Source organism: Protopterus annectens, chromosome 6.part1, assembly GCF_019279795.1.
Source record: "Protopterus annectens isolate FY-2018-M chromosome 6.part1, PAN1.0, whole genome shotgun sequence".
Taxonomy (NCBI): Eukaryota; Metazoa; Chordata; order Ceratodontiformes; family Protopteridae; genus Protopterus; species Protopterus annectens.
In genome coordinates, this window is record NC_056738.1 from 171,568,037 (window position 1) to 171,586,463 (window position 18,427).

General features: G+C 39.8%; 1 protein-coding gene across 1 annotated transcript in view; it reads right to left on the minus strand.

The window, feature by feature from the left end:
• TTC21B (tetratricopeptide repeat domain 21B) overlaps positions 1-18,427 on the minus strand; it is a 3,240,027-nt gene that overhangs the window by 632,695 nt on the left and 2,588,905 nt on the right. Inside the window, exon 26 of the mRNA XM_044075355.1 lies at positions 8,802-8,883. Within this exon, the coding sequence (XP_043931290.1) occupies positions 8,802-8,883 (82 nt within the window). The remainder of the gene's footprint in view (positions 1-8,801; positions 8,884-18,427) is intronic.

The window sequence follows — 18,427 nt, forward strand, 5'->3', positions numbered from 1 at the left end:
CAGTCTATAAAGAATGTACTTACCGTTTATCTTCTGCCATGCTGAAAGCAGACCTAAGGAAGAACTGCATTCTTTTTTCTGTCAAACAGAATAATGTCTGGTGTTCCTTGTGCCTGGAATATCTACTGCTCTCACACATACACATACACACACACAAAGCACAGCCCCACACATTAACATTAGGCATGAGATAACTCCATGTTCTTCCTGAATGATACTCCATGAAAAATCCCATGACACTCACAGACTAAATAAAAATGTATTCTTAAAAGGCAAAATGCACTTGAATGTTATTTGTAAAGCATTAGTACTCAAACAGTTGTATCTTATGATCAATAAAATTAAAAAAATGTTTATTGTTTTGATATAGGGAAATACTGCCACTCCAGCTATCTAGAATTTTGTAAATAATTCTATGTCTATTCTATTTGTGAATATTGATATGATTTATAAAGAACTGTATGTTATGTACTGAGCTCAGGTGTATCCACAGTGTACCCTGCTGAAACTTAAAAAATTACCCTGCAAAACATAAGAATACTTGAGGTCAAGTTACTTTACAGCTGGACCATAAACAAAATATGTTATCTCTCATTTTCAGTTCAGTAGCAGACACAATGTCTAGAGGCAGAAGTTTTTGTATTGTCTTAGAAAAATAATTGCTAGGTTTGAGATGTGGAGGTGTTTTATTGCTTTATGAGTTCCTGGAAGCTGCAAAGATCTGAGCGATATGTATTTCTCAAACAGAGATGTTAAATTCTGATGTCATCCGAGCTGGCCCCGCAGTAATATTTGATATTAATTTAAGAACTCTCTCAGAGAAACCATGCATTTTGTATTTTGTCTTTGACCTGGAAACATCCACTCATCATCATCACCATCTACACTTACCTTGCTCTGTATGTAAGTTCTTAGGGCACAGTAACTCTTTTTTTAGACTCAGATAGGAATATAGTAAAGATTAGTTTAGATGTTTTCTTTATTTATTCGAGACTGTCCTGCAATGTTGTTTTAAATACTTCCTGTGAACTCTGAAGTTACTGAGTATTGTCTTGTTCTTTTATTATTTATTATTAAATATATTTAAACCTATATATGTGGCTGATATTTGTGAGACATATTTAAGCTCTTAGAGTGCTTGCATATGTATTTGGTGACACTGTAAAGGCCACTCCTAAATAGCCTTGCAAGTCTTGCTCAGACTACCATTTAGATTAACAGTAACATTACGCAGTAGGATTAGACACCCTTTGTAAGTGCCTCATAGTAGCTGATAAGTAGGGGATGGCGGCAGTGGAAACTACCTTATAGTCTGGGCTGAAGGGGGCATAGCTAGCAAAACCTGTGCCAGTCTTCCCCAGGTGCATGTGTTTGTGTATATAAATCAAATCTCAAAGTGTGTGCATGTGTTTGTGTGTCAACTACTTGGGCAGGGATAGGAAGCACTGGTTGGACAGACAGGGTGTTGGAGGTCTTGGCTTAGCCTCTCAGCTGAGATCTTAACCCTATAACTGTGCCAGTGGGGAGTTTTATTGGGCACTGGAGAAAGAGGGTGAAACCAGCTCCAGACTCACTGTGATGTCTGTGTGCTCTTAAGGGAAATTGTACATTACTGTATGTGTACCTCTTATCCTCCCAATGGGTACGTTCCTCCTAGCTGTTGCCAGTGGTGAGGATAGAGCTCCTTGATTACTGGGCCTGTACAGGGGCATCACAATTGTGCAGGTCGATTTTAGATCACACCTGAAATTCTCAAAAGAGAGAGAGAAAGTCAGGTATGTTATGATTAATAAAATAAAAAAAAAGTGTTCATTAAGATCACACCTGGAATTCTCAATACAGAAAGAAACACACACACACCTTTAAGTTTACCTGGCAAATTTCTCCATGACATTCTACAAATCCAGCAGACCATTTATACAAACAATGATCAATATCTTTAATCTTAAATTCTCTGATTTACAGATGGTTAAGAGGTGATCACAAATTTGTGTCATTTGATGCTACTTTCTTAACTAGAATGCATGGCACTCCAGCTCAAACATTACTCTTGCAAACATAGAAATTAAAGGATATTATAAAAGCACCTCCTATCATTGTAAAAAGAATGAAGCATTTTATTTGGGAAGTACTGAAGCCTTGTCATACACTGTCAGAGTTAAGAAAGGTGGTCATTTGACAGAATTCAAGGCATTTATGGTTAATTTTGTGGATGACAGGAAATCATGTCATTAGAACTCACGTAACCCCATCTAAACAGTGACCATCAACAAAGTACAGTTGTGTACACTTACCATAAATGTAGATGTTCCAGTGTATTCACTGTTGCAGTCATCACATTTGGGTTATCTGCTTGCAGCAGCCCTCAGTCGGCCTGATTATCAAAGTCTTGGGTCCTGTGTTGGTTGCTGTCTCATCTTCCATGATGTTAGGTAGTCAGGGGTATAAAGCATGCAGCCGACGCCATTTTATCAGTTTTTTTCTGGCCCCAGATGTCAGGTGTCCCCCATAATGGGAAGCAATTGTATACAAGGTTACACCACCAACAAAAAGCAAATACACCAGAAAGCTTTAAGCATAGTAAACAAGAATACAGGTATAGACAATAGAAGTCAGGGGGCGGGAGGGTAACCAGGATTGCAACAGTGAATACACTCGAACATCTACATTTATGGTAAGTGCACACAACTATTCTAAGTTCTTCATGTTTTATTGTTGCAGTCATCACATTTGGGTAGATTCCCAAAGCTAAGGATGGGAGGAGGTAACTAGATAGCATTAGGACCAGCTATAAGGCCCTGCAAGACTGCAGTGGCAAAACCAGCTCTGGATTTAGAGAAAATTGGCAAATGGTAATGCTTGGTGAAAGTATATACAGAACTCCAGGTAGCAGCGTCTAGGATGTCCCTGGTAGGGACACTTCTGAGAAAGGCTGTAGAGGTAGATGCAGCCCTGGTTGAATGCGGTCTTATCCCCTGTGGGATAGGTTTCCCATGGTGCTTATAGCAGAAATGAATGCAATGGCCTATCCATTTAGAAATGGTTTGCTTTGAAATGGCCTTCACCTCTGCCCCTGCTGCAAATGCCAGCAGCTGTTCAGATTTCCTGAGAGGTTTAGTCCTGTCCAAGTAAAATCTAAGTTGTCTGTGCACATCTAAGGAGTGCAGTATATGTTCCCCTTTGTCTTGTGGATTAGCAAAGAATGTTAGCAAATGAATAGACTGTTTAAGAGCCACACTGGATACTATCTTGCGCATGAAAGAGGGATTGGTCCTGAGGGACACCCTGTCCGCATGAAAGATGATTAAAGGCTCCACTGCCATAAGGGCCTGTAATTCAGACACCCTTCTTGCTGAAGTGATGGCTAAAAGGAAGGCTGTTTTCCAAGAAAGGAATTTTAACTCTGCACTAGCAGCTGGCTCAAAAGGGGGTAGAGTGAGTTTTTTCAATACATAGTTAAGGTCCCAGGCTGGGGTTGGTGCTCTCCTGGGTGGCCTTAAGTTTTTGGCCCCTCTGAGGAACTGCTTGAGCAGTGGATGCGAGATAAGGGGTGGTTCTGTGTTGTAATGAGCTGAAATGGCAGAGGCATGAATTTTGATGGAGGAGAAGGAAAGGCCCTTGTGAAGCATCTCAGTTAAGTATTGAAGAATCTGAGGTAAATTGGGCGCTGCTGTGCCGATCCCCTGAGTTTGGTTCCAGGAACAGAATCTTTTCCATTTTTCAACATAAGATTTTCTAGTACTAGGCCTCCTTGCCTCCAGAATGACATCCAACACTTGTTTACTGAGGGATGATAACGGAGAGATCAGGTAATTAGCCAGGCTGCCCGGTTCAGGGTTTGAAGCTGAGGGTGCAGAATCTGGCCCTCCTGCTGGTACAGCAGGGTAGGGATCCGAGGCAGGTGCTATGGTGCCAGCAGTGACACACTGCGCATGAGGGGTAACAGTGATGGCATGGCTAGTCTGGTGCAATCAGTATTGTCCTTGGTTTGTCCTGTTTGATCTTTAGTAGAACCTTGGAGAGGAGAGGCAGAGGAGGAAAGGCATAAACTGACAGATTTTTCCAGGTGAAAGACAGGGCATCCACTTTCCAAGCTTCTTTGTGGGGAGTCCTTGTGCAGAATTTGTCCAATTGGTTGTTCTGGCAGGAGGCAAACAGGTCTATATCTGGGCTCCCCCATTTGTTTATTAGCATGTTGAATGTCTTTGGTTCCAGTTTCCACTCGTGTGGGTCCATGAGATTTCCGCTTAGTTCGTCTGCCAGTGTATTTAGTTTCCTGGCAGGAATTGAGCCTGTAGGTGTACTTGGTAGCTTAAGGCTGTGTTCCACAGAGCCATGGCTAGTCTGCAGAGAGGGTATGAGTGGGTTCCCCCCGGTTTATGTACCACATAACAGTGGTGTTGTCCGTCTTTACCATTAATTGTCCTGGAAGAATGTGGTCCTTGAAGGCTGTCAGAGAATTCTGTACAGCTAACATTTCTTTTTGATTGATATGCAGGTGCATTTGACTTGGGTTCTATTTGCCCTGAATGCACATCCCTGCCAAGTGAGCCCCCCATGCATAGCCTGATGTGTCTGTTGTTAGGGTTTGGGCGGCAGGGGGTAGAGTGAATGGCAGTCCCTTGTTCTGGTGACAGGCCTCTGTGCACCACAGGAACTCTAACTGTAGGCAAGGTATGATAGGAATCATTGCTTCTAGAGCCTGAGAATGTTGACACCATAGTTTTTTTAGATACCATTGTAGTTTCCTCATATGCAGTCTTGCATATGGAATTAGGAGAATGCAGGAGGCCATGAAACCCAAGGCTTGCCGTATTTGTCGTGCAGATAGCAGGGTCTTTGTGGCCATTAGTTTGAAGTAAGCTGTCAAATTAACTTTTTTCTCTGGCGTGAGGAAAGCCATCTGGGAAGTTGTGTTCAAGCTTGCTCACAGGAATACAATTTGTTGGCAGGGTACAAGATGTGATTTCTTTACGTTTATGGTGTACCCCAGAGAAGTTAGCACCTTTTGTACAAAAGCCAGATGAATCAAAAGTATGTCCTGGTTTTCTGCCTGAATTAGACAATCGTCCAGGTATGGGTATATTTGAATATTTCTTTGCCTGCAAAATGCAATGACTGGAGCTAGGCATTTTGTGAATACCCTGGGCGCAGTAGATAAGCCAAAGGGAAGTGCAGGGAACCGATAGTGCATGTAGCCTGCTTTGAAGCATAGGTATCTTCTGCAAGATTCCCTGATTGGGATGTGCAGGTAGGCTTCCTTTAAATCCAGTGTTGCCAACCAGGCATCCTTGGCTAGCATAGGAAGCAAATGGTGAAGAGTTGGCATCTTGAATTTTGGGATCACCAAAAAAGTGTTTAAGATAGAGAGATCCAGGATAGGACGCCAGTTGTCGTCTTTTCTGGGCACCAGGAAAAGTCCTGAGTAGAAACCTTGTCCCCTTTCCTCTTCTGTTTGAATAACCCATATACTTAAGAGAGAGAGAACTTGCTTTTGAGCCTCTGCCCAATGATTTGTGGTAGATCTGGCCAACCGTTTGGGGTTGGTAAAGTGTGGAAGTGGAATCTGTATCCTTGGGAAACTATATTTAAAACCCATTTGTCCTGGGTAATGAGTTCACAGTTTTTTGCCTGCAGAGCAATCTTCCCCCTAAAGGAGCAGTCAGTTGAGAAGGGGTTGGAAGTTTTAAAGTTAAGTCACTGAGACAGTTTACCATAGGGTGGAGTCTTACTACTCCCTTCTTTGGAAGTAGGAGCCCCCGGTGCTTAGTCCTGTGTGTAACTTGGGACTGAAGCCTGGGTATTCTGCTGGTTCTGGGTTTGGACTGAAGTCCTGGAAGAGGCAGGAAAGGGCCAATTCTTAGAGGGCCAATATCTACTAAATCTTGGAGGCTGTACTTGCAGGAAACCTTTAACAATGTGCATAGTTTTAGCTTTTTCCTCCGTCTTTTTAAGTACTTCTTCTGCTTTGCTGCCAAACAATCAGTCTTGGCTTAAGGGAGCATCCAGCAAATTAGCTTTAACATGATCTGGCAAAGATTGCTCCTTAAGCCAAGCATGCCTTCTAAGTACAGACCTAGTAACAGCAGCCCTGCAAGATGCCTCTAGTGAATCAAAACCACATTGCAAAGTATGTTTTCCAACTTGTTCAGCAGAATGCATTAAATCCTGTAAATCCTTATTTTCAGCACAGTCAGGAATCAACATCATTTTCTGTTTAAGCAATCCAATAATATGCTGCTGATACTTTAACATATGAAACTGGCAGTTTAAGGCCCTAATGGCCAAGGTCGCAGAAGTGCATACCTTCTTACCCCATCTATCCAGCGCCCTGGAATCTCTATCAGAGGGGATAGGATTTTTGGCAGTAGTAGCCTTAATCCCCTTGGGTCCCTGTGAAATGGTCTCAGTATCCACAGTAGGATTTTTAAAGCGGAACCTGTGAGAGTCAGGAACCCTATAATATCTATCTGGTTTTCTGGGAGCAGGAGGTAAGGAGTCAGGGGCCAAGCTAAATTCCGAAAAGGCATCATCAACAATGTCCAGTACAAGGGAGATAGCTAAAGGCCTGTGTTAGGGCAGGAGTAAGAAATCCCCAAGCCTCATTTTAGAATCAGAGTAATCTTGGCTTTTTCCAGCGGAAATGCACTCTAAGAGTATGCAAGGTTTCACCAAAAAGAGAAATCCTCTGGAGGGGAAGCAGAGAGAATATAGTCCTCTGCATCCGAGTCCTCATAGGTAGATAAGGGTAAATCCTGTTCATCAGCGGAAACAGAAATTTCAGAATCCTGATCAGAAGAATCATAAGCGAATTCAGTCCTAGGTCTCTTAGAGGGGGGAAGGTTGTCTTCCCCTGATTAAAGTAATAAGGTCTTCAGCCATTCTTATCATTTGTTTTTTAAGCATAGAGGCCTGACCATGCGGTCTGGGCGTCGGTTTTCTAGGCATGGATCGAGTTTTAGGCTTTGAAGAAGATGGCATAGGTTTAATATGCAAGTCCATAGGCCTGAAAACACCCTCAGATGCTGGTGCCTGAACAGCGGCTCCGGACCCATCCAAGGAAGAGACATCCGCAGGTTCCACAGTTGAAGCATCTCGCGGCATACCGGACTCTGAATGGGTCTCAGTAGAGGCCTGCAAATCTGAAGTAGCGGGTATCAGGGGCTGCGAAACCGCCTCACTGAGTAGCGGCAAACTGGTGACTAGCTTAGGAGAAGTGTCGTCGGCAGCTTTGGACCTAGGCGGCCTGTCTCTGTCTTTATCTTTGCATTTTTTCAGAACGTCAGTACTCGGGTGGCTTACTGAAACCATATCTGGGTAACTGAACTGAGTACCAAAATATTTAAAAGCGTAAATATACCGACGATGAATAGTTTGTTGTTTAAATAAGGCACAAAACTGACAGAGAGGTACAGCGTGGTCAGGGTCTAGTCAAGGAATACAGTAGGAATGAAAATCTTTATGAGGTATTTGCTCTCCACAAGAAATACAATTATTAACTTTTACTGACATCGGTTTACAGCAAGAAAAAGTTTCCCCAACGGGGTACTTCGCTTTAATTGAAGACTTCAGTTCTGAAACTCGAAAATGAAAATTTCAGGAGTCGGCCGACCGGCACTTGCAAACTGTTTCTGCTTCAGGCACCGCACAGCAAGAAAGACTGATAAAATGGTGTCGGCTGCATGCTTTATACCCCTGACTACCTGACGTCATGGAAGATGAGACAGCAACTGACGCAGGATCCAAGACTTTGATAATCAGGCCGACTGAGGACTACTGCAAGTAGATAACCCAAATGTGATGACTGCAACAGTGAAACACGAAGAACATCAAACAGCTGATTATAAATAGGTAGCAGAATTCAGTATCAGGGTGACAAAATCATGTAGAAATCTAACCAGAGGGGGAACTAAATGAGGTTAGCCACCTTTGATATCAAAAGATAATATCATCTAATATTGTAAAACTGGGAGGCCCTTATCCCGATCTCAAACTTTCATCAGACGTCAAACCTTACAAACATGAAGGCTAAGCTGATTCAGCAGACTGGAATTAGCACAGGTGTTCTGAAGAAGAGCTGTAGCTAGGTCAACAGACACCCACGGCAATTCTCCAGCTGACCACCTTCCTGTCCACAACAGTGGAAGACAAAAAAAAAAAGTCTCCACAGTTGTTCACAAAAAAGAAACATTTTCTAGAAAGTGCAGCAAAAAGCTGTAGTTGCTTCTTGCTGCAGTTCCATGCTAAACTAACCAAAAGCAACTGCACAACTGACTTAAAGGGAACAACCTGCCAGTGTAATGATCATGTCCTCTAAGAACTTGTGTATACTTTCCGTATCTATTCAGAAGAAGGGGTGAAGTATCTTTTCTCTCCTTCTATCTTTCTCTACATGTCTTATTATGGCTTCTTGGGATTTTCATCCATACAAACCCTTCCAGTCTTTCCTTGAGATTTTATTACATTTATCAACAACACTTCAGTTTTCTTTTTCATGACTTAGTTTCCTTTCACCTCTTTAGTTATCCTGCAAAGCACAGACAAAAAAAAAAAGAAAAAAAAATCAGGGCACCTCACTGAATACAACTGCAAGTGCCAATGCTGACTCTTTCTCACTAGTGAATCTCAGCTCTTTCTTCTGTGAGAATGCTATATATATTTATTCACTTGTCAATGATAAACTAACACAAAGAACAGGCAGAACAACAGGGGTATATATATTTGTGCATTACTGACTGATTTATTTTCATTTAACACTTTTTAAAATTAAACTGACATGAAAATAAAAGTTTACAGATTACCTGGCTTGTTTTCCAGAAGTTGCTGAACATGATAAATTGCTTGTTCATAATCTTGTTTCCTAAACATAATGTCAGCCATCATCTGTGAAATGCAAAGCAAATTTCAAATAATGTAATACAAATACTTCTTCATTTTTAAATGGAAAATAGTTTTGGCCCCTCCTCCTTTTGAACTTAAGAATATAAATCTTACTTCTTAAAGTATTAAACCATTACAGAGATAAAAGTGTCATTAATATCCAGAGTAGAAAATGGTATACAGAAAGGGGGATCTACGAATAATAAAAAAGCTGGTAGAAAACAATTTCAAATGTGTTCATTACTAAAATGATAACAAATACCTAACTCAAGGCCCTTATTTTCAGTCTGGATAAGCAGACTGAATTTCTGACCCTTTTCAACCATGATCCGGGTTCACAATGAGCAATAATTTTGAATTTAAGCACACTAATACAAATACAACAGTAAGCCGGAAACCTTAAAATTTAAAAGCAAATACAGCATCATTTTTTTCAACAGGCTACACAGACTCATTATTACAAGAATTAGAAAACAGCATATTTGGTTATATATTTATACATATATATATATATATATATATATATATATATATATATATATAAATATATCAAACATACATTTGGTAGTGATATGAATCATCATCATCTTTCGGCTTTTCCCATTAGGGGTCGCCACAGCGGATCATCTCTTTCCATTTCTTTCTATCCTCTGCATCTTGCTCTGTCACACCAACCGCCTGCATGTCCTCTCTCACCACGTCCATAAACCTTATCTTAGGCCTTCCTCTTTTCCTCTTACCTGGCAGCTCCATCCTTAGCATCTTTTTCCCAATATACCCATCATCCCTCCTCAGTATATGTCCAAACCAACGCAATCTCGTCTCTCTTGCTTTGTCTCCAAACTGTCCAATATGAGCTGACCCTCTAATATACTGATTCCTAATCCTATCTATCCTAGTCACACCGAGTGCAAATCTTAACATCTTTAACTCTGCCACATCCAGCTCTGACTCCTGCCTTTTTGTCAATGCCACTGTCTCCAACCCATATAACATAGCTAGTCTCACTGCAATCTTGTAGACCTTCCTTTTCACTCTTACTGGTACCCATCTGTCACAAATCACTCCTGACACTCTTCTCCACCCATTCCACCCTGCCTGCACTCTCTTCTTCACCTCTCTTCCACATTCACCATTACTCTGAACTGTTGATCCCAAGTACTTAAACTCGTCCACCTTTACCACCTCTACTCCCTGCATCCTCACTATTCCTCTACCCTCCCTCTCATTTACACACATATATTCCGTCTTAGCCCTGCTGACCTTCATTCCTCTGCTCTCTAGAGCATATCTTCACCTCTCCAGAGTCTCCTCAACCTGATTCCTACTCTCACTTCAGATCAAAATGTCATCTGCAAACATCATAGTCCACGGGGTCTCCTGTCTGATCTCATCTGTCAACCTGTCCATCACCACTGCAAATACAAAAGGACTCAGAGCTGATCCTTGATGTAATCCCACCTCCACCTTAAATGGATCTGTCACTCCCACTGCAGTCCTCACCACTTTCACACTACCCTCGTACATATCCTGTACCACTCTTACATACTTCTCTGCCACTCCCGACTTCCTCATACAATACCACGACTCTTCTCTAGGCACCCTGTCATATACTTTCTCCAAGTCTACAAAGACACAATGCAACTCCTTCTGACCTTCTCTGTATTTCTCCAATAACACTCTCAGAGCAAACATTGCATCTGTAGTGCTCTTGCCTGGCATGAAACCATACTGCTGATCACTAATCATCACCTCCCTTCTTAACCAAGCTTCTACTACTCTTTCCCATAACTTCAAGCTGTGACTGATCAATTTTATCCCTCTGTAGTTACTGCAACTCTGCACATCACCCTTACTCTTAAAGATAGGCACCAAAACACTTTTTCCTCAGGCATCCTCTGACTTTCCAAAATTTCATTAAACAATCTAGTTAAAAATTCCACTGGCATTTCTCCTAAGCACCTCCATGCTTCCATTGGGATGCCATCTGGGCCAACAGCCTTTCCATTCTTCATTCTCGTCATAGCTGTCCTTACTTCCTCCTTGCTAATCTGTTTCACTTCCTGATTCACTATCCCCACATCATCCAACCTTCTCTCTCTCTCATTCTCTTCATTCATCAGCCTCTCAAAATACTCTTTCCATCTACTCAACACACTCTCCTCTCTTGTGAGTACCTTTCCCTCACTATCCTTTATCACCCTTACTTGCTGCACATCTTTCCCAGCTCTGTCCCTCTGTCTAGCCAATCGGTACAGGTCCTTTTCTCCCTCTTTAGTGTCCAATCTCTCATACAACTCTCCATACGCCTTATCCTTAGCTTTCGCCACCTCTCTCTTTGCCATGCACCTCATCTCCTTATACTCGTATCTACTTTCTTCATCTGTTTGACAATCCCACTTCTTCTTCGCCAGCCTCTTCCTCTGTATACTCTCCTGTACTTCCTCATTCCACCACCAGGTCTCATTGTCCTCCTTCCTCTGTCCAGATGTCACACCAAGCACCTTTCTAGCAGTCTCCCTTACTAGTTCTGCTGTAGTTACCCAGCTATTCGGTAACTCTCCACTGCCTCCCAGTGCCTGTCTTAACTCTTCTCTAAACTCCACTTCACAATCACCCTTTTTTTAACTTCTACCATTTAATCCTTGGCACTGCTTTCACACTCCTCCTCCTCTTCTTGATCACCGTCATCCTACAGACTACCATTCTATGCTGCTTAACTACACTTTCCCCTGCCACCACACCACTTTACAGTCTCCAATCTCCTTCAGACTGGCCCTCCTACATAGGATATAATCCACCTGTGTGCATCTTCCTCCACTCTTGCACGTCACCCTATGCTCCTCCCTCTTCTTAAAATACGTATTCACCACAGCCATGTCCATCCTTTTCACAAAATCCACAATCATCTGACCTTCTGCATTCCTCTCCTTAACACCATACCTACCCATCACTTCCTCATCCCCTCTGTTCACTTCACCAACATGCCCATTAAAGTCCGCTCCAATCACTAGTCTCTCATCCTTGTGTACACTCATCACAACTTCATCCAACTCACTCCAAAATTTCTCTTTCTCATTCATTGCACACCCAACTTGTGGAGCATATGCACTAACAACATTCATCATTACACCATCAGTTCTGAGCTTCATAAACATCACTCTGTCAGACACTCTCTTCACGTCTAAAACACTCTTGGCATATTGTTCCTTTAGTATAATATATGAATAAATATTTATATTTACACTCAAAATATCTGGGTAGTGTAGTTTATGAATGTTTCTTGTTTGCATACAAGGGAAATGAGTGTCATGGATTCCAAACATTTGCATTCAAAAATAAAAAAGTAGTTTTTAGCTCACACACCCGGATAACAGCCACAATCCAGCAGGATAAAAAACAAAAGTTTATTACAAATATAACAATTAAGCACTTTTGTAGAGGTAAAAGCAAAGTATGGGAGCAGACCTATGCAGAAGAGTGTTGCACATTAATGAAGTTCATTCCAAGAAGCAAAAATTCAAATCCACAAAAGTCCATAAAAATTCAATAAAGCTTTTATTCCATACACAAAACAGGTAAGCGCTTTCGCCAAGGGGCTTTTTCAAACCATTAACAGAAATCACAGAAAACACTATACCTTATATAATTCATCAATTAAATATGCAAATAAATGATGACATCATTGCAGTAAAATATAAAAAGATAAGCTAATGTAAAAAAAAGTGAAGCTAATGTGTAAGAAATATATATGACATAACTTCTATACTACATCAAAATACATTAAGAATAAAAAAATACATTAAATAGATGGTTTAAAATACATGTCATCTCACAACTAACTTCCTATTCTTTAAAACGGGCTTAATTGATATTTTGTCATTCAAGCCTTGGTTTATATGTGCCCTAAGCTTAATGATCCATCTCATTTAAATTCTTTCTGTATAGTTTCTAACATCTCCGCCTCTCATACTAGGTGTGTTAACATGAAGAACATACATTTAAAAATATGTGAATCATCCATTTCATTGACATGTTTAGACAGTGCATTGATACTAGATTTAATACGTATTTGATATAAATGTTCCCTAATTCTATCCCTAAGCCTTCTGTCAGTTTTACCGACATAGAAGGCAGGGCAGCAGCTACACTGAGCAAGGTAAACCACATGTTCTGTATTACAATTAGCTTCCACATTAACCTTAAAACATTGGGAAGTAAATGGACGAACAAACATAGTGTTTTCACATATAAAATCAGAAAAATTACAATTATTACATGGAGATGTACATTTAGAAACAGAATTAAAGCCATAAGAATAGGGAATCTTGGGATAACACAACAGTCTATTTAAGTTCTTCTTATTCCTAAATAAGAAGACAGGATAATCACCAACTACCTCTCTAATGCACGGGTCAACAGTTAAGACCCCCCAATGCTCCGGATAATCTCTTTTACATTCCCAACATCCTGTGAAAAAAATAAAGCGAATTTTTGAGCAGAGGTGACCATACTGACAACAGGTGTTGATTCCTGTCTAACTTGGTAAATATTAATGCTCCTATCTGAAAAATATGGGCAAGCTATATCAGACTTATTATGTATGATTGCTTCAGTCCCTTCAAAAATCTCACCATGTCTGTATGACCTAGCCAACAATCTCTCTCTCAAATCAATCAATTCCTTTTCATATCCTTCTTGGGTGGGGGTTAAGCCTAGAGGCTCTAATGGCCTGTCCCTTAATAATGTTTTTAAACACATATCTAGGGTGCATACTCCCTCTATATAACAAGGTATTTCTATGGCAAGCTTTTCTATAAACCCCAGTATTTAGCTTGCCACTACTCAACCTCTAAATGGTAACATCCAGGAAAGTAATCCTTGATGTCGATTTAGTCATAGTAAACTTTAAGTAGGGTGTGAGGGAATTCACCTCTTCAAAAAAGATTTATGTCTCTATTGCTACCTGTCCACAGAAAAAAGACATCATTCACAAAACGTTTGTAGAAAATAACAAATCTCTAGAACCTAGGTAGAGCAAATAAATTCTCCCTTTCCCAATGGGCCATAACTAAGTTGGCATAGCTATTGGCACAAGAAGTGCCCATAGCTACGCCATCTTTCTGAATATACAAATTTTCATTGAACAAAAAGAGGTTGTTCTCCAACACAATTTCCAACAATGAGCATACTAAGTCCACCTTTACAAGACTGAAGTCAGTCTGTTGTGTTAAATAATTCTGAATGCACTCAACACCTTCCTGATTCGGAATCACAGTGAAGAGAGATTTAACATACAAGGTTACTAAGATAAAATGTACATCATCACTGTCTCCATTTTTACATACAAGTCTAGTAAAAACTGTTTTGTGTCCTTTAAAATGACAGAATTCAAATCCACTATGGGCCTTAACAACTTTTCTATATATATTGATATAGGTTCAGTAACCCACCCTCTACCTACCACTATGAGTCTCATGGGAGGGTGAACCTTGGGCAAGCCCTGAATAGTGGGTATTAATGGACTGTCAACCCTAAAGAACTTGTACAGCTCTGGACTGATCGTATGGCTCTTAACTAGGTCATCCAAGGTATAATAAAGCCTTAAAACACAGGCTTGGACATCATCAAGCTTTTTGTTCAATGAAAATTTGTACGTTCAGAAAGATGGCGTAGCTATGGGCACTTATTGTGCCAATAGCTACGCCAACTTAGTTATGACCCATTGGGAAAGGGAGAATTTATTTGCTCTACCTAGGTTCCAGAGATTTATTTTCTACAAACGTTTTGTGGATGATGTCTTTTTTCTGTGGACAGGTAGCAATAGAGACCTAAATTGTTTTTTTGAAGAGGTGAATTCCCTCACACCCTACTTAAAGTTTAATATGACTAAATCGACATCAAGGATTACTTTCTTGGATGTTACCACTGAGAGGTTGAGTAGTGGCAAGCTAAATACTGGGGTTTATAGAAAAGCTTGCCATAAAAATACCTTGTTATATAGTGGGAGTATGCACTCTAGATATGTGTTTAAAAACATTATTAAGGGACAGGCCATTACAGCCTCTAGGCTTAACCCCACCCAAGAAGGATATGAAAAGGAATTGATTGATTTGAAAGAGAGATTGTTGGCTAGGTCATACAGACATGATGAGATTTTTGAAGGGACTGAAGCAGTCACACAACAGGTCTGATATAGCTTGCCCATATTTTTCAGATAGGGGCATTAATATTTACCAAGTTAAACAGGAATCAACACCTGTTGTCAATATGAACACCTCTGCTCAAACATTCTCTATTTTTTTTTTACACAGGATGTTGGGAATGTAAAAGAGATTATCCGGAGACATTGGGGGATCTTAAATGTTGACCCGTGTATTAGTGAGGTAGTTGGTGAAAATCCTGTCTTCTTATTTAGGAATGAGAAGAACTTACATAGACTGTTGTGTTATCCCAACATTCCCTATTCTTATGGCTTTGATTCTGTTTCTAAATGTACGTCTCCATGCAATAATTGCAATTTTTCTGATTTTATATGTGAAAACCCTGTTTGTTCATCCATTTACTTCCCAATGTTTTAAGGTTAATGTGGAAGCTAATTGTAATACAGAACATGTGGTTTACCTTGCCCAATGTGCTCCTGTCCTGCCTTCTATGTCGGTAAAACTGACAGAAGGCTTAGGGATAGAATTAGGGAACATTTATACCAAATCCGTATTAAATCGAGTATCAATGCACTATCTAAACATGTCAATGAAATGGATGATTCACATACTTTTAAATTTATGATTCTTCATGTTAACACACCTAGTATGAGAGGCGGAGATGTTAGAAACTATACAGAAAGAAATGAAATGAGATGGATCATCAAGCTTAGGGCACATATAAACCCAGGCTTGAATGATAAAATATCAATTAAGCCCGTTTTAAAAAATAGGAAATTAGTTGTGAGATGCCATGTATTTTAAACCATCTATTTAATGTATTTTTTATTCTTAATGTATTTTGATATAGTATATAAGTTATGTCATATATATTTCTTACACATTAGCTTCACTTTTTATATAATAGCTTGTCTTTTTAAATTTTACTGCAATGATGTTATCATTTATTTGCATATTTAATTGATGAATTATATAAGGTGTAGTGTTTTCTGTGATTTCTGTTAATGGTTTGAAAAAGCCCCTTGGCGAAAGCGCTTACCTGTTTTGTGTATGGAATAAAAGCTTTATTGAATTTTTATGGACTTTCGTGGATTTGAATTTTTGCTTCTTGGAATGAACTTCATTAATGTGCAACATTCTTCTGCATAGATCTGCTCCCATACTTTGCGTTTACCTCTACAAGATTAATTACGGAGATTGGTCTGGGAGCGTTTACTTTTGGTGGTTCCTGTTGCTTATCGTTTTTCAAATTAAGTACTTTTGTTCTGTTGTGATCAGGACTTTTTCAGAATAAACTAACATTGCATTCATTTTCTTTTAAAATCTGTTCTTTCACCCCTGTCTAAAAAACTTTTCTTTGATCTTGCATGTCATTTGACAGCTGGCTCCAGGATGAGGGTGCAGTTTTGGAGAAGGCTCTCACCCACTTACTAGCCGAAAGGTGGCCTTCCCTAGAGTGATCGTCTCATTGACATTATTTCTAAAGCTACAAAGTTGTGATTTTATAGGAAGATTTGTAAGCAGATGTATACAGTAATACTTCAGAAGAGGAGAGTGTCCAACAAGAGAGTCACTATACTATACTGGGAAATTAAATTTTTCTGATAGCTTGCAATGATGGGCAAGAAAGTCAGCTAGGAGTACAAAATGACATATTTTGCTTATCACATTTTGTAGGAGGTTGAAATTTGTAAAGGAGCGCAGAGCAATACAGCATTTCAGCCTGTGGAAAAAAATGCCTTTTGCTAGAGTTTTGAATGGTGAGTTAGTTAGTTTTAGTCAAAAAAGAGATTTATTATTAGTTATTTCAGAGTGCATTATGAAAGCCAGGGAAAGGTCCAAAATGAGACCAGAGTATTTCTGCTAACACAGAAGTGGGATGCGGTTCCTAAATGGACCAGGGAGTTTTAAAAGTGAAGCTTCTTTTAGCCTGTATGGTGTTGAAAACATCATGGCCCCAGATTTTTGGGGCTTTATCCTGAATCCATTTGTGCTAGTCCATTTCAGCAAGTTAGTGAAATATGTCTGTAATTTTTGTTGCAGATCTGCCAGAGAGCTGTCTGCATCAAAGTTAAAGGATATTGCTGGAATGCATTATCTTTAGTTATGGTAAATGAATACAATGACATTTATAAACAGTAAGGTCAACAGAGGGCCGAGCATGGAGCCCTGGATAATGCCACTTTTAAAAGAGGCAACCACAGATTTTATGAGGACTTTGGTTATTCAACTACATGAGTAGTCTTTTGAACTAGCAATTACATTTAGTCCAAAATAAGTTTAATGATACAAAGCTTTGGGTTTCAAAAGCACTGGTCACATCCACATAAGAGTCTTACAATAAGCAAGCAGCGAGCTGTCCACACTGCTGTTGATTTGAACGTTAATGCATAAAGCTGTAAAGGGTAATGAAACTTTTTTTGAAGCCATGTTGTGTGTCACACAAGATACCATTGGTACTAATGATGTCAAATGTTTGCTTGTATATTAACTTTTTCAAAAAGTTTACTTAGTGGAAAAAGTTCGGCAACTGGCCTGTAGTTGCAAAGACTAGATTAGGAAGTGATAAAATAATGGCACATTTGAATGGGGTGTGAACTGTATGTTAAAGAAAAAAAATCTAATATTTTGTCTATGGGGCTGTGGCCATTCTTAGGAAAGGGGTGTTATAATGTGGAAACATGTAGCATTAGCTTTCTTACCCTCTTTTGTTAATATAATTTCTCTTGAAGTAATTTCTTTAAAACGAAATGTCAGGCTGACATCCAGTAAAGAAAATCTTTAGGAGACAGTTTTATTGTCCTTCTCCTGCTGATTAATAATTGGGGAACTGGAATGATCTGATACAGCCTCTAGGCAGGACAATAAATATGCACAAAAATCTACCCCAAACGTGGCCACTGTGGAATTGTGCCTGATGGAAAATGAGTCTGAGCTGTGACTAGTTAAGTATGAAAATTTTCCAGAAGTGTCTGTTGGAGGCTGTCAGACCTTGTTGCCTGTATCATAGGTATGTGGATTTTGTACATGTAGACATAAAATCAAATATATTTGGTGTTTGTGTTATTTTGAAAAGGCAAAGCCAGAATAGAAGAGGCTCCTCTTTACCATTTTTGATTAGCTCGTATATCGGCATACGACGAGCCAATCAAAAATCTTAAAGCGGAGCCACTTCTTCTCAATGCAGAACTGTGGGCTGTTCCGCATTCGGTAGAAGTGTCTCTGCTTTGTGATTTTTGATTGGCTCATATGCCGGCATATGAGCCAATCAAATGCAGATTGCTTGAGTCCCAGATAACGGGGATTTTACTGTACCCAAATGTCTAGGCAATCCATTTTTCAGTTAATGTTACTAATATTAATAAGTCTAATCTGCTAATGAG